This window comes from Staurois parvus, unplaced genomic scaffold (genome assembly GCF_062004578.1).
Source record: "Staurois parvus isolate SC_StPar_1 unplaced genomic scaffold, SC_StPar_1.0 ptg000151l, whole genome shotgun sequence".
Classification (NCBI taxonomy): domain Eukaryota; kingdom Metazoa; phylum Chordata; class Amphibia; order Anura; family Ranidae; genus Staurois; species Staurois parvus.
Window position 1 is genome coordinate 717,469 of NW_028317947.1, and position 16,004 is coordinate 733,472.

General features: G+C 42.7%; 1 protein-coding gene across 1 annotated transcript in view; it reads left to right on the forward strand.

Annotated features, from left to right (window-relative positions):
- Window positions 1-15,442, forward strand: part of LOC149463801 (E3 ubiquitin-protein ligase TRIM21-like) — a 30,922-nt gene extending 15,480 nt beyond the window's left edge. Inside the window, exons 3-4 of the mRNA XM_089674310.1 lie at window positions 1,992-2,363; window positions 10,868-15,442. Of these exons, the coding sequence (XP_089530436.1) occupies window positions 1,992-2,363; window positions 10,868-11,866 (1,371 nt within the window). The 3' untranslated portion in view covers window positions 11,867-15,442. The remainder of the gene's footprint in view (window positions 1-1,991; window positions 2,364-10,867) is intronic.
- Window positions 15,443-16,004: the final 562 nt, after the last annotated feature.

Consider the following 16,004-nt stretch of genomic DNA (forward strand, 5'->3'; position numbering starts at 1 on the left):
AGTTCTGGCACCTCCAGTATGTAATGGCAAGGGGTGCTGGAGGGTCTAATGATGCTAGTTACTGGGGGATCGGGAGTTTTATGTTGCTGGGGGTGGGGTCAATTGTTGCTGAGAGGGATCTACTGTTGAGGGGATGATCTTTTGTTGCTGGTTGCTAGAAGTTGTATTGATGCTGGCCTGCTGGAAGATCTTTTTTTGCTGGGGTGTTATTTTGTTGCAGGGGGTCTATTGTTGCTGGGATGGCCTATTGTTTCCTGGAGGTCTATTGTTGCTGGGTGGATCAATTGTTGCAGGGCTGGTCTATTGCTGCTGGAGGGGGGGTCTATTGTTGCTTGGAGGGTCTATTGTTGATGGGGTGTTATTTTGTTGTCGGGGGACCTTTTGTTACCGGGAGGACCTATTGTTGCCGGGAGGGCCTATTGTTGCCGGGAGGACCTATTGTTGCCGGGATGGCTATTGTTGTCGGGATGGCTATTGTTGCCGGAAGGGGCTATTGTTGCCGGGAGGGCCTGTTGGTGCTGGGAGGGCCTATTGTTGCCGGGAGGGCCTATTGTTGCCGGGAGGACCTATTGTTGCCAGGATGGCTATTGTTGTCGGGATGGCTATTGTTGCCGGAAGGGGCTATTGTTGCCGGGAGGGCCTGTTGGTGCTGGGAGGGCCTATTGTTGCCGGGAGGGCCTATTGTTGCCGGGACGACCTATTGTTGCCGGGAGGGCCTAGTGTTGCTGGGAGGACCTATTGTTGCCGGGAGGACCTATTGTTGCCGGAAGGGGCTATTGTTGCCGGGAGGGCCTATTGTTGCCGGGAGGGCCTATTGTTGCCGGGAGGGCCTATTGTTGCCGGGAGGGCCTATTGTTTCCAGGAGGACCTATTGTTGTCTGGATGGCTATTGTTGCCAGAAGGGGCTATTGTTGCCGGGAGGGCCTGTTGGTGCTGGGAGGGCCTATTGTTTCTTGGAGGTCTATTGATGCTCGGTGGATCAACTGTTGCTGGCCTGGTCTATTTCTTCTGAGGGGGTCTATTGTTGCTTGGAGGATCTATTGTTGCTGGCGTCAGGGGATCTATTTTACTGCTTTTTTTGTTATTGACAAATTCCATATAAATCACTTAGCACCAAAAATTATACCTGGTTCTGAATTATCTAACAGGGGCAGTACTGGTACGTGGGTGTGGGGTGGGACCAAGGCACAATGCTCAGCCTCAGAGGTGGGTAGGGGGTTAAGTCGAGGAGTGACTCGGAAGAGGGGGAGTACCTACACTTATTCTCTGAGAAAAAAAAGCCCTGGTTCTGATTTGCAACAAATATTTTAAAAAGTTGAAAATATTTTAGAGAAAAAATTAAATGTCATTTAATTAAGGTTTATGTGCACTTAATAAACATTAGGTCCTCTGGTTTCCTCTGCAAAAAAATGAGTCATCAATGGCTAGCCTATATTTGGTGTCCCATTACCAATCAGCCAGGGTGGTTGATCGAAAAAAGTTAAGTGAACCAACAAGGTGAATGGAGGAATCCTCCCCACTGTGCCACTGTATTTTGACAGCAGGACTCCTCACAGATCATGGAGTTCCTTTGTGGCAAATCAGATGATGCATATTGGCAACTATCATATATATTTAGCCTCACAGGCATAGAACAAGGTATGATCATGTACATGCATGGCATTGTGATAACGAATATCCAAATTAAACTTTGGCGACAACTCTGATTTCATCCACTCCTTCTCTAATGTTTATGTCTAATGTCATTTGGACCTCCAAGATGGGATACAAATGTACATGTCTACGTACCTAGCTAGTAAGAAAAGACCAAACAGTTGTAAAATACTTTGTGCATCTGACCATAATCTGAGGTCTATGAACACTTTTCATTTGTGTTAAATAAAAATAAAGAAATAGAACTTTGCCATGCTAAAAAAAAAATCTATGTCATTGTCAAGATTCTATACACTAGTTGGATCCTAACAGGGTAATGTGTATCCTTCTCCATACAGACCAGCCAACACAAAGACCAGCTCAGCCCATCTGTGCCAACCAAGAAAAATCACAATGTGTCTTCACCAGTGGAATCACCCATAGTTTCACAAGACGTCAAACGTTGCCTTTCACACCTATTAGTGCTCTCCTGTGAGCTGCTCAGTGATATCCAGGGTAAAATGAGCACGATAAGAGAGAATTCCACACGGCACCTGCTGAATCTCAGAAGACTTTATGGGAACTGTCACCAGTTACTGGAAGACGAGGAAGAGATGACGTTGGCCAACAGTAGGAGAGTAGAAAATGAAGGAGAACACAACCTAGAGGAGAATCTCCTGAACTTGGTGCAGTTTATGGAGTCACTAAAAAAGAAAAAGACAAAAGACCAAGTAAGCAACCATGGTGCTTGCCTAAAAAAACTGTCACTTTCATTTAAGGAGGGCCTGGATGGCTATGAGCCTCCTGTATACCTTAGGCTATCCAAGGAAATTACTCATATAGTGAAACCCGTACCAGAAGACATAGAATTTGATCCAGAAAGTGCTCATCCAAACCTCAGCCTATCTCCAGATCTTAAAGAAGTAAAATTCGAGCACTGTCTTGATATAAAGGAGCAAAAGAAGGACTGTTTTGAGCCAGGGTTATATATCTTGGGAAAGCCTGGATTTCAATCAGGTCGCCACTATTGGGAAGTTGATGTGGGCAGCAAGAGCAGTTGGATCATTGGTGTTGTGCGGGAGTCAGTAGAACGCAAAGGAGCATGGGAGTTAAATTCAGCAAATGGCTATTGGGTTTTGCGTAAGCAAGACAATGTATTTTATGGCATTGGAGAATCTTTTGTGACCTTGAAATTGGAAATATTGCCCATGAGGATTGGAGTTTGCTTGGACTTATTTAGAAATCACCTGGCTTTTTATGATGCTGACACCACAGGACTTATTTTTCAGGTCTCTGTCTGTTCTGGACAGAGGCTGTTTCCTTTTTTTTGCCCTGGAGTGCCCGTGAGTGAAGAAGATTGGTGCCCATTAACTTTGTGCCCTTAAAGAAAAACAGCCACCTAAGCATAAGTAAAGGTGCTCAGTGACTTGTGCAAAAGCAGTGAAGGGCTACCACTTTAAAGCACATTAAACATAGAAAATAATCAGTTGCTGGACATCCAAATGTAATATTTGTGTTGATTATATGGTACATTTATTACCATAAGGGTTTTAAAGTTTGAAATGGGTTTTCTGTAAAGCTAATTACCACACATTATGTAAAGTTACTATGTGACATAAAAAATTACAATGATTGCAATTTCATTCTCTAGGGTCTTTGCTAAAAAATATATATATAAAATGTTTGAGGGCTATAAGTAATTTTCTAGAAAAAAAATGATTTAAACTTGTAAACAAGTGCTAGAAAATGCTTGGTCTTCAAGTGGTATGCACACCTCTATTAACCACTTTCCCACAGCCCTAAAGCAGAAATACTGCTACAGGGCAGCAGGGGTGTGCAAAATCATGTATATCTATGTGACTTTGCATTTCCGGGTAGGGGGTGCTCGCAAGCGCCCTACCCGCACCGCTACACTATTCACAGCCTCGGCCATCAATCACCGGGTCCCAGCCAGTAATTACTCGCCGGCACCCAGTGATCGCCGAATATTACTGATGGGGGAAAGCACTGTATGTAAACAATACATTTCTCTCCCCTGTCAGCTCCTGCACACTGCTTTGTATGGCTCTGCACACAGTTAACCCTTTGATCACCCTAGATGTTAACCCCTTCCTGTCCAGTACCATTAGTACAGTGTCATTGCTTTTTATTAGCACTGATCACTGTGTCACTGTGTTGGTGTCACTGGGGATGTAAGTGACACCCAGTCAGTTCCCTCCAGTGTCAGAATGCCCGCCGCAGTCCCGCTATAAGTCGCTGATCACCGCTATTACTTGTATAAAAAAAAAAATACTGCCATTTGTAAACGCTAGAACTTTCACGTAAACCAATTAACTTACTTGTATTGGGTTTTTGTAGCAGAAAACATTTTTGGCCTAAATTTATGACGAAATTTGATTTTAAAATTTTTTTACTGGACATGTTTAATAGCAAAAAGTAATAAATATTATTTTTTTCTCAAAATTGTCAAAAAATAAAAACCGCACAGGCGATCAAATACCACTGAAAGACAGCACAATTTGCGGGGGAAAAAAAGGATGTAAATTTAATTTGGGTGCAGTGTTGCATGACTGCGCAATTGTCAGTTAAAGTAACGCAGCGCTGTAATGCAAAAAAATGGCCTGGTCAGGAAGGGGGGTAAATCCTCTGGAGGGGGGTGGTTAATGACCTCCATTAATTCTGAAATATTTTAATTAGTGTTTTTTAATATGTGCCTGGAATTAGGTTTTTAAAAATTCCACTTTGCAAGTTTGCGGAGCCCTCTGCATCTGCTTAAAAGTTTGTCTGATGGCAGTTGCATCGTCCCTGAACATACAAGTGTCTTTTAATGTCTATGGGCAACACTAATAATAAATGTCCAAAACAAATGTAAATATTTTTGTGAGAAAATCCAGAAAAAAGTTTCAACTAATTATAAGTTGACAGGAAATAGTGCACAATCTTCATCATGATCCTTTACTGCACGGGTGTCAAACTTAATTTCACTGCATGTTGCATCAGCATTATTGTTGCCCTCAAAAAAACAGTTTTATCTGTAAGACTAGATGTCCAGAATATCCACTCCCCTCCCAAAACCACCATCATCAGAAGTCAAGAGTCCCCTACCCTCCCTTACATCATAGTGCACCCCACTTACCTTGTGCTGCTGCTGGGAAGAAGCTGAGGGCGAAGCTGGGAAGCAGAAAGTGCAGGGTCTGGAGGAGGACCAGAGGAGGGCTGGAATCAGCTGCTGGAGTCTTGTGAATGTTGAGACCAGGGGAAGGGGCGATGAAAGGGTGCTGTGGCTGCACAGAGAGGCACAGGATCTGTCAGAGGAGTTCTGTCCTCCTCACTGCTACCGACTGCTGACACAGGAAGGGGGAGGAGCAGGAAAGAGTCTCTCTGCGGTTGCGTGGGATCTGGAGAAGGAGTTATGTCCTCCACTCTGCTGCCAACTGCTTGACAAGCTGCAGGAGAGGTGCAAGGGTCACATGAAATGGCCTGACGGGACAGATTCGGCACACGGGCCTTGTGTTTGACACATATGGCCTAAAGGGTGTGAATGACAGTGCACTGAATGAACACAATTATGTGAAGACTGCACATTTGCACACTTTGGGATTATAAGTGGATTCAATGAATTTTGGAACATAAGAACATGTGCAAGATTGGAGGCTATATATTATATTGATGTTAACTATTTTTATTTTTTTATCTTTCATGTAAGATAATAGGTTGAATAATCAATTTCCTTTTTTAATATGCTTGGTTTTTTTTTCAATCGAAATTAAATTTAAAATTGTAATATATTTTAAACTTCTTCAAATTCACAAGAAGAAACAATGGTAATTGCTGCTATCCAATATAATTTACAAGAAAAAAATCGTAAAAGAAAATTCGTAGACAAAAAGTCAGTTATCTAAATGATGAATGTATTTGTTTTGCAAACATATTTGAATGAATAAAATAATTTCCGTATATTAATGATTATACATTGTAGAGGATCAGTTGGTCAAGCCCATGAAGGAGATCCTCTAGCCTAGTGCTAGGCTTAAAAAGAATACGTGGCCATTGTGTGTTTGTGCAAGAATGTAATACTTTTTGTTTTTACAAACAAGACTCTCTCTGTTGGTACTGTATAGCAAAAATTATTTTATTTTATATGCACTCTATAGACCAGTGATGGCGAACCTTTTTGAGCCCGAGTGCCCAAACTGCAACCCAAAACCAACTTATTTCTTTCAAAGTGCCAACACTGCAATGAAACCTGAATATCGAGCTTTTGGTTTAGAAAAAACAACTCGTACAGTAGTGCAAACTAATTAACAGTACAGGGATGACCAGAGACTGCGGACACAGTACAGGGATAACCAGAGACTGCGGACACAGTACAGGGATGACCAGAGACTGCGGACACAGTACAGGGATGACCAGAACTGCGGACAGTACAGGGATGACCAGAGACTGCGGACACAGTACAGGGATGACCAGAGACTGCGGACACAGTACAGGGATGACCAGAGACTGCGGACACAGTACAGGGATGACCAGAGACTGCGGACACAGTACAGGGATGACCAGAGACTGCGGACACAGTACAGGGATGACCAGAGACTGCGGACACAGTACAGGGATGACCAGAGACTGCGGACACAGTACAGGGATGACCAGAGACTGCGGACACAGTACAGGGATGACCAGAGACTGCGGACACAGTACAGGGATGACCAGAGACTGCGGACACAGTACAGGGATGACCAGAGACTGCGGACACAGTACAGGGATGACCAGAGACTGCGGACACAGCACAGGGATGACCAGAGACTGGGGACACAGCACAGGGATGACCAGAGACTGGGGACACAGCACAGGAGATGACCAGAGACTGGGGACACAGCACAGGGATGACCAGAGACTGGGGACACAGCACAGGGATGACCAGAGACTGGGGACACAGCACAGGGATGACCAGAGACTGGGGACACAGCACAGGGATGACCAGAGACTGGGGACACAGCACAGGGATGACCAGAGACTGCGGACACAGCACAGGGATGACCAGAGACTGCGGACACAGTACAGGGATGACCAGAGACTGCGGACACAGTACAGGGATGACCAGAGACTGCGGACACAGTACAGGAGATGACCAGAGACTGCGGACACAGTACAGGAGATGACCAGAGACTGGGGACACAGTACAGGAGATGACCAGAGACTGCGGACACAGTACAGGGATGACCAGAGACTGCGGACACAGTACAGGGATGACCAGAGACTGCGGACACAGTACAGGGATGACCAGAGACTGGGGACACAGTACAGGAGATGACCAGAGACTGGGGACACAGCACAGGGATGACCAGAGACTGCGGACACAGCACAGGGATGACCAGAGACTGGGGACACAGCACAGGGATGACCAGAGACTGGGGACACAGCACAGGGATGACCAGAGACTGGGGACACAGCACAGGGATGACCAGAGACTGGGGACACAGCACAGGGATGACCAGAGACTGGGGACACAGCACAGGGAAGACCAGAGACTGGGGACACAGCACAGGGATGACCAGAGACTGGGGACACAGCACAGGGATGACCAGAGACTGGGGACACAGCACAGGGATGACCAGAGACTGGGGACACAGCACAGGGATGACTGCTGACCTTTGGGGAGGGAGGGGGAGCGGGTACCTGAATTTGACAGGTACCCGCTCTTACTTCCGCAGAGTTTTTTTTTTTTATCTTACCTGTTCCTCGATCCAGCCTCGCGCTGTCTTCCCGGCTTCTGTAGTGTGGGCGCTCGTCGGACAGCCGGATGCCCAGTGCGCATGCGCGAGAAGCGCTGCGCTTTGTGATTGGTCCAGCGGCTTCTGGGATCTGTCATGTGTCCCAGGTACCGCCTTACCATTCACAAGGAGCACTGCTTCTTGTGCATGCGCACTTGGGACCCGGCTGTCACGCACACTACAGCCGGGAAGACAGCGCGCCGCTGGATTCTCCTGGCGTGCCCACAGATAAGGCTCGGCGTGCCGGCTGTGGCACGCGTGCCACGGGTTCGCCACCACTGCTATAGACCAAAAAATTTAAACAAAACCTTTAAAAACAATTTTTTCTAGTTTAAAAAAATAGTTACTATAGATAAAGTATAATTTTTAAAATAATTGTATTCTATTTATAATGGCACTAAAATTATGTTTCTGATACAAAGCATTGTACGTTATTTCCACATGAAATAAAGTTTTTTGTTCAATTTTGACCATTTTTAAATACAAAAAATGAACAACCAAAACAAATAAGAACAAAAAAAGATAAGATTTTAATGGTTATTGAAAAAACTGAAATAAAAATATTGCAGAAAAACAAAACTAATGCAGCATTTTTTAATTGGGGTGCCTTCGTTTTTCTTCAGGGGTGCCTTGGCAACATGCCTAAAAAATTGCCCCAAAATTGTATACAAACCAGCCTTTCAGTTACACAAAGCCTCAGGTTTAAATTGGGCACCACTACAACCTTCCAGCCATCGGCGTCCTGACAACCATTGACATGACCAGTTGATAAGGAGGACTTCAAGTGCCTGCACAGCATGCTTGTTTAGCCCTCCCCTGCCGCCCTCCATCAGCACTGGGGTCACATTAGCTGAGTGAGAGAGAGAAATATTGGAATACTTGTCAGTACCAGTGTGCAATGGTGTGTTTGCTTTGGAATAATAAATCACCTCTAACCTTGGGTGTCCTACATTTGTCAATGCTGCTGTATCATGGAAAACCATTACTTTAGGGGTTTACATTTTAGAATGAAGTGCCTTTTGGATTGTGAAGAATTTTGAAGGGTACCTTGACTGAGCAAAGGTTGAGAAACACCGAGGTAATGTCATGAACCTGAACACCTGCTGGTGGCACTGTGGTCTTTGGACCTGAAAGTGGTAGTTCCAGTGTCCACTTTACCGAAGTTCAGATCTTTGCCAAGTTGGTATTACCTGTTGACTCTTGAAGTGATGATTTTCTCCTTCCTTTAGTGTGTTTCAGGTTGTGTCTCTGGTGTGGTTGTTGAAGGATGATAAATCCCATCTTTAGAACATTATTCAGCATATTCACAAGAGGCTCTGGTGGACTGCTTTAATATGGTAAATTCTCTGGTCAGAGAAATTGTAAGTTTTGTCCAGCCGTTATTCCAAGCTTGGTCAGACATTTCGCCCCCTACCACATATAATCTGTATCACTCTATTTTTTACTATAGCCACCACGCTTCCTCAAAGATCTTTTTCTCCTTTACTTAGAGCAACCACAGCTGCAACTCCATACATTTTACACCCAACCTTATGCAGCGCCTTCTGGTGTATATAGTTGTTGAGAGTAGTTAGAGGCTTGCTAAATGCCTGGGTTTAGTCAGAGGATTACTTCAGGTAAGAGCTGGAGGGCTCTACAGGTCAGTCCTCTGGTTCCTCTCCCTGCTCTAGAAACTTGAAAAAGCTTCTGGATTTCAGAAGGTGGAGTTGAGGAGGGGCTGATCTGCATATTTATGGGAGTCTGACCAATCCCAGGCAGAGGGGCCTGGCAGTGTGGCAGACCAGTCCATGAATATCACAGAGCCTGGCCAGCAGGGGAGTCAGGTGGAAGATGGAGTGCTTCTGTGTAGCCTGGGAGGGGGCCTTCAGGCTGTGAGGAAGAGGCTGAGTCCTCGAAACGCGTTAGCCTGTTGGAAGTCCAGGGTTCCATTTATGGACTTATATGCAGTGTGGATTGGCACCCTGCTGTTTTGTGTGATTTGCCTTTGTCCTGTATGTCAATTGGGAGTACGATACTTACTTTTTATCCTTTTAATAAATATTTTTTACAATAATGCACTAGGCCGGTGCGCCCACTGTTTATTTTCTTTGTATCCACTGGGGAAGGACAGCCTGCATAGCTTGGAGAGGAACCAGCCCAGTGGAAGGCCTGAATTCAGTTCTATGCACAGCTGCAGAACAAGAACAGTGTGATTACCTTTACACCCCAAGGGCATATAAGTGTCTGCTGGATGCAAGTCTTCAGGGGACAGTTTATAGCTTACCCAATCACTTGTCCTGAGATCAGATACTGTAGCCAGGTGGGCTGGTATTTTGTTCACTTAGGGGACTTAAAGCTCCTGCAAGTTGGAACTTTGCTAAAAATCCATTCAAGGGGACTCAGTTCCAGCAAACTTACTTCGCTAAGGACTGTCAGGGTTTCCGGCTTGAACACAGTCATTCATCTGCCATTTCTGTAGGTTTTTTTTTTTAGAAGGAAGTTGTCCTCAATTTGTTATTCTGCAAACCAGTTGGGCATCCCATAACCCCTTTACCCTATCCAAGTTAAATTTCCTAATAAAACTAAAAAACAAAGCCCATGAACTGTTTCTTATGTCTGGATATAAGTGGAAAATATGGGCTCCCTGACTGTGCAGGAAGTAAAGGGGGACCCAAAACCAGCGGCTCTCAAGAGAGTAGCACTACACCTATATCAGTATCCTACTCCATAGCCTTGTAACCAGAAGTCTCTCCCCCTAGCCCAGTTACCCATTCTAACACCCCCAGACAACCTTTCCTGACACTACTACTTTACCCTCACAGACTTCCACTGCTATTTTAACTTTTTTGCCAATAAAATACCTGATCGGTACCCTGCAATCATTAGCAGGACTTCAGTGTCCAAACCTAAAAAGAAAAAATCCCATGCAGTTCGGTCTCCTGCCTCAACCACTGTTCAGCCTGATCCTGTGCAGTTCTAGTCACCCTACAGTCTGACCTTGTTTTTGCTTCAGGCCAACCTTCTACAGTACTGACCAGTCTCTGACCAGTGTAAACCACCACCAGTATCCACCAGAAAGCCTAAAAAAAAAATCCTAAAATTGACAGACGTCAATAGGAGCAAATAAAAATAAATGCAAATGCATTCTAGCACCAAATAGATGGTCGGGAGAAATGGAGAAGGAAATAGGAATCCCTGAAGCACGGGGCAAATCTGGATGATTTGACAGCTCTGACCAAGAAAAAGGGTTTGTCCAGTGGCAAACCTGCCAGCATAGGCTATGTCTCCAACAGAGGGTATGTATAGGTTGCAATTAACAAATACAGATATCTACAGAAAATACGTTGGTAGACAAATGGGTTCCTCCAGTTTGTAGTTAGACTATTATACTTACCTGTTAAACCTCATTATAGTTGACGTTGCATGCTTTTTAAACATACATGATATTCAACATGTTGATAACTGATTGTGTCCTCTCTACCCAGAGCCCTTCCCAAACTGACCATCAAGAAGATGAAAAAACACAAGTGACTGAAGAAGTCTTTTCAATGCAGAAGGAAGCATGGGAATTATTTGAACAGTGTGAAAAAAAATTGTACTCTGTGCATTTCACTGCCACTCTATGCAGAGAGAGAATTAGTGAATCCTTTCAGCAACTTCGCCAACATCTTATAAAGGAGGAAAGCATGCAGCTGACAAAAACTGAAGATAAAGAACAAAAAGCCATAAAGGATTTACAGAATAAAGAATCTCTGGCTTCAGAACTGTGTTCCTCCATTAGAACATTGCTTTTCCATCTGGAAAATGGAGGGGTGATAATTGTAGACACTGAGATAGTGAATATGTTTAGGGCAAAACTAGAGGATCTGTCCAAATGTGAGATAGCATTACATGGCCATGTGTCCCCGATCCACACACGGGAGTGGAGAGGGTTAAGGCATGTTGTGAAACCACAGCAGAGATCATTACAATTTGACCTGCAGAGTGCTCATACTAACCTTGTCCTCTCCAAAAATCTCAAGCAGGTGAGGTTCTCTCCTTTTGCACAACCTCCGAAAAGTAACGACTCTTTTGAACCTGGACTTTATGTTCTGGGAGTTCCTGGGTTTAATTCTGGTCAGCACTACTGGGAAGTAGATGTTAGCCATAAAAGCAACTGGATTATTGGTGTTGTAAAAGAGTCAGTGCCAAGAAAGGGACCTCAAAGCCTGGATCCAGATAAGGGGTATTGGGTGTTAAATAAACAAGAAGACAAGATCTTCACTGCCTGTGGCCTGTTATGTCCAAAGTTTATGCGCCCTCCCCTGAGAATTGGGGTGTTTGTTGACATTTTAGATGGCTACTTGGCTTTCTATGATTTAGACACAACTGGCCTAATTTTTGAAATCACAGGATGCCATTTTGTGGGGAAGCTATTTCCATTTTTCTGCCCAGGAGTCCCAACAAAGGAGGAAGATTTAGGGCCCTTGACTTTGCTTAACTAACTGGTTAAAATGGTAAAGGAGGTTGTATATATGGAATATACATTTTGTTAATACTGTATATAGCTGCAATTATAGGTGTTACAAGTACCTCTAATAATATTATAAAATAATGGATATTGCTAGATATACATAAAAATAAAGCACTAAAGATGCACTACATCTACAGAAAATAATGTCATATATGTTACTATCCCCAATTCAAACACCATCTACAAAATATTAATATGTGCATAAGTATATATCTACCACATCAGCGTAATGTTTAAACATGATATGCAGAAATGTGCAAAAACCATTTATATGGAATTAGACTAAAAGTAGCACAGTAAAGCATTCCTAAAACAAAATGTATTTGTTTCATTCCTTCACATATCCCAAAAATAAGAGGATTATTCCTAATTTCAGGACAGTTGACTGAGCCATGCAAATCATTCCATTATACCCCAAACAACCTTCTCCAGAACTGATGTATGGTACAGATACAACATCATTTCCATCTGTCCCTAATTTCAGGGGACGTTCCCTCTTCCGAAACCAAATGCCTCTGTTTCCTTTTCTCCTCATCTGCCCTTCTTTTTTGGTCTAATGCACCAACCTCTATAACAAAATGTACTCTACAACTCTTTTACTACAATAAACATTTCACCTAACCTCCAAATTATTGTATCTGGTATACTGGAAAGGCATTATAAAGAAAAGAAAATGGTAATAAATACAAATGTGGGTTTAACCAATCATTTTCTGCACATAAATTATTCAAGATCTGTGCAAATGGGGCCCTTTGCCTACATACTTTGCGCTAAAAGGTAGTTCTCTTTCTTATCTCAGAAACTTGGGATGTATGGATACAGCCTGTAGATCCATGATTATAGAACTGTTTATTTCAAGCTTTATACAATTGTTTCAGTGGTTTTGGCCATCATCAGTACAGTGTAGGGCAACCATGGCTTCTTTAGTGTATGGCTCAGGACCTAACGAGAAAAGATTTTGGGGAGAAGGGACTCAAGGGAGTAAAAAGACCTCCAGCTGAATCAGTGCTAGTTGAACTATCTTAAAATAAAATGTATGCAGATGTCTTATTACATCCAAAAAAAACAAGGATTACTTCTCATTTTATTGCAGTCGTTGGAGACAATAAAGACTTTACAACTGATTATTTTATTAAACTAAAAAATATTTGTGAAACAAAAAATTAAACTATGCAGATAAAAAGGGACAAATTTCAATAGGAAAGTATTATCACGTGACAGTCTTTGGGTGGGGATGTTGAGAAACTGAAGCTGGAAATACACTAGTAGAATTTAGTATTAAATATTTTGTTTTTAAGAACATCCATTTAATTTTCTAATCATTAATGGGGTCAAATAGAAGTTTTCTTTTGACTGCAGTGATAAGAACACATTGAAAGGATGGAAACATTTTCTTGAAGGAACTAATTTCTACCAGTAAAATGTGTTTTTTGTTTGGTCCATTCGCTGCAAAATCAAATTAAAAGAAAGTGTTTATTGAAGTACTTTTAAATGACATTCACTGTGTTATTGAATGCACTGATGAGAATTTTTTTTTAATGTTTGTACATTTGTATGAAAGTTAATTTGAAAATTTACTAAGGTATGGCCAGCTTTATATAAAGGATGTCTATAAATCCTTCTTAGGCAAAACTCTGAGACTAGTGACAGTCAGTTCATTGGGTCATTCTGAGAGTCTCGGGCTGCTCAATACACAGAAGCAGAAAACTATGGTTGATAATGATCCTAGTAATGGAAAAGTCAGCAAAACAACTACTATAGGAAACCACATATAACAACAAGGCAACTAACATAAAAAAACAGCAGAAAATTAATAAGAAAAAATCCTCAAATCTACTAGATGGGCTAGAATGAAAAAATAACCAGGGCATCAAGATACCCACAGAGAAAAAGGATGAAGTAGCAAATGTTAATTTATTGTATCTTCCTCTGTACTGGGTATGGATAAGATCCAAGTACTAAGGAGCTGAATATTGCACCTACATATCACTTTGAAGTATTTAAGAGGTTTTTTTAGAGATATTAATTTAGCACTACCCCCTGAGTTTTGGGTCCCCCTATAGTCTTGAACAGTCAGGCAACACGTATGAGACAGTAACCAGTCCTTGAGCTTGTTCTTTTTTGAGGGATTTTGTTATTATTTTATTAACTTGGCTAGGGTAAGGGGTGTATTGGATGCCCAAGGGTAATGGCAACATAGGACAATCTTCCTGAACTATGTACATGTCTCTTTTAGCAGCAAAATAATGGATCTTTCTTCTTGGAGAGCTAGCCAGCATCTCCTGATGTACCATCCCAGACCCCAGATACTCCTTATCCAGCTGCTCTGGGTGAGTCCCTGGGCAGGGCATCCAGTTCCTGTCACTTTAAGAGAAGACAGCCCTGGGTAGTAGCTAATCCAATTTGCCACCAGAGTGCTTCTTCCACTTACTGGCCCAGGGAGGGTGCAAGTCTACTCAGTCCTTCTCCTATGCTGCTGCTGGGCCGCTCCTTCCCTGCTGCATAGGTGGTCCTCGCTCTGGGAGCCAGTGAAGTCCTGAACTTTCCTTCTTCCAAGCTTCCCTGCCTGTACGTGAGCCCCTTCCCATCTGGGCCCCCTCCCAGGCTCCTGCTCTCCAGTCTCTCACTTCTCCATCTTCCACCCAAACTCTCCTGCTGCTGGGCAGGCTCAGTCACTCTTAAGGGGTGTCCTGGCCCAGTGCCAAGCCTCCTGTTGGGGATTGGCCAGGATCCCTTGAGAATGCAGACTAACCACTCCTCGCTCCTTCCCACTGCTTCTAGACTATTCTCCAAAGTTCTAGTGCAGGGAAAATTTCAGAGAGCTGGTCTGCAGAGCCTCTCAGCCCTGATCTAAATTTGTCCTATCTAGGAGGGTGCTACATTAAACTGATGGAAAAAGAATTTCTTGGAAATATCAAAGGTTGTTGTGAAGAACTGTCCTGAGAACATAGGAGAAATGGCACATGACAAGGTAGACTGGAAAGGGGTACAAAAGGATGGGGAATGATGTAAGGATAGGATGTAGGAAGCAGGGAAAAGGTGGTTAGAATTTTGCTGACCCCGAGGAGCATAAGATGGCAAGGTGAGCAATTTGGTCCACCAGCCTGCCCCACTGTGGTAATGGCTATGATTATAAATTTTGAGAATCGAGGTATGGGAAGACACCAGGGGACTTATGGGGCATGTTGCTATTTTGTCACAGAATTGGCAGGTTCTTGGTGGTACCAAAATAGTAAGATCATTGGTAATGTTTTAGTGGGTGGTTTAACCTTAATGATCACAAATTGATTATGTGGTGTTCAAGTAATTACTAATGTTTTTTCCAGATGAACAATGGTGTAAAATGACTGGTGTGTACCGAATGAGCTGGTTATGAATGGCTGGTAGCTGGCATGGGTCTACAATGGAACATATGGGTGTGGTCAAGGACCTGGGTTTAATGGTTGTATTAGAATCCATGTCTGTTTTGAAGAACTGGTGTCAAAATTGTAGTTTTGTTATTATCTTGTTATTTAATAAAATCTGTGGACATAACACTCCTAGGAAAGTAATGTGTCATAGTGTATTTTTTATTATTAGAAATGTGTTTGGTTTTGATGTTCAGTATCATTCTTCCTCTAAGCCCTGCCCAGGACATGAAACTGACTATTCGTTAAGATCAGAAATGATTGTTTCAGAAACAATTGCCGGTATTTAATGTACCGTATTTACTAGAGATGTGCATGACGAAAAAAATTGTTTCATTTCAGATTCAATTATTAGATAAATGATTTTGTTTCATCATATTCATTATCTTAGTTTGATTTGTTTTCAGATTTGTTTATAAATTTGGATTCATTAAGTATATTTGTTCTGAATCGATTTATATTTTTGGAAGTTATTTTGTAAGATTAGCTATATTAATTTTAACGTGTTAATTAGTTATTTCAAGAGATTACTTATGCAATGTGAGTCATCCATGCTAGTTCAACCCACAAAGACAAATAGAATGAGCTGATTGGACGATATTGACTGGAGTAACAAATGAAATGAAATTCATTTTTGAGTCATTCGTTATCTTAGGATTCAGAGATTTTGATGGATCCAGCTCCATCCAACCCAAACACAAA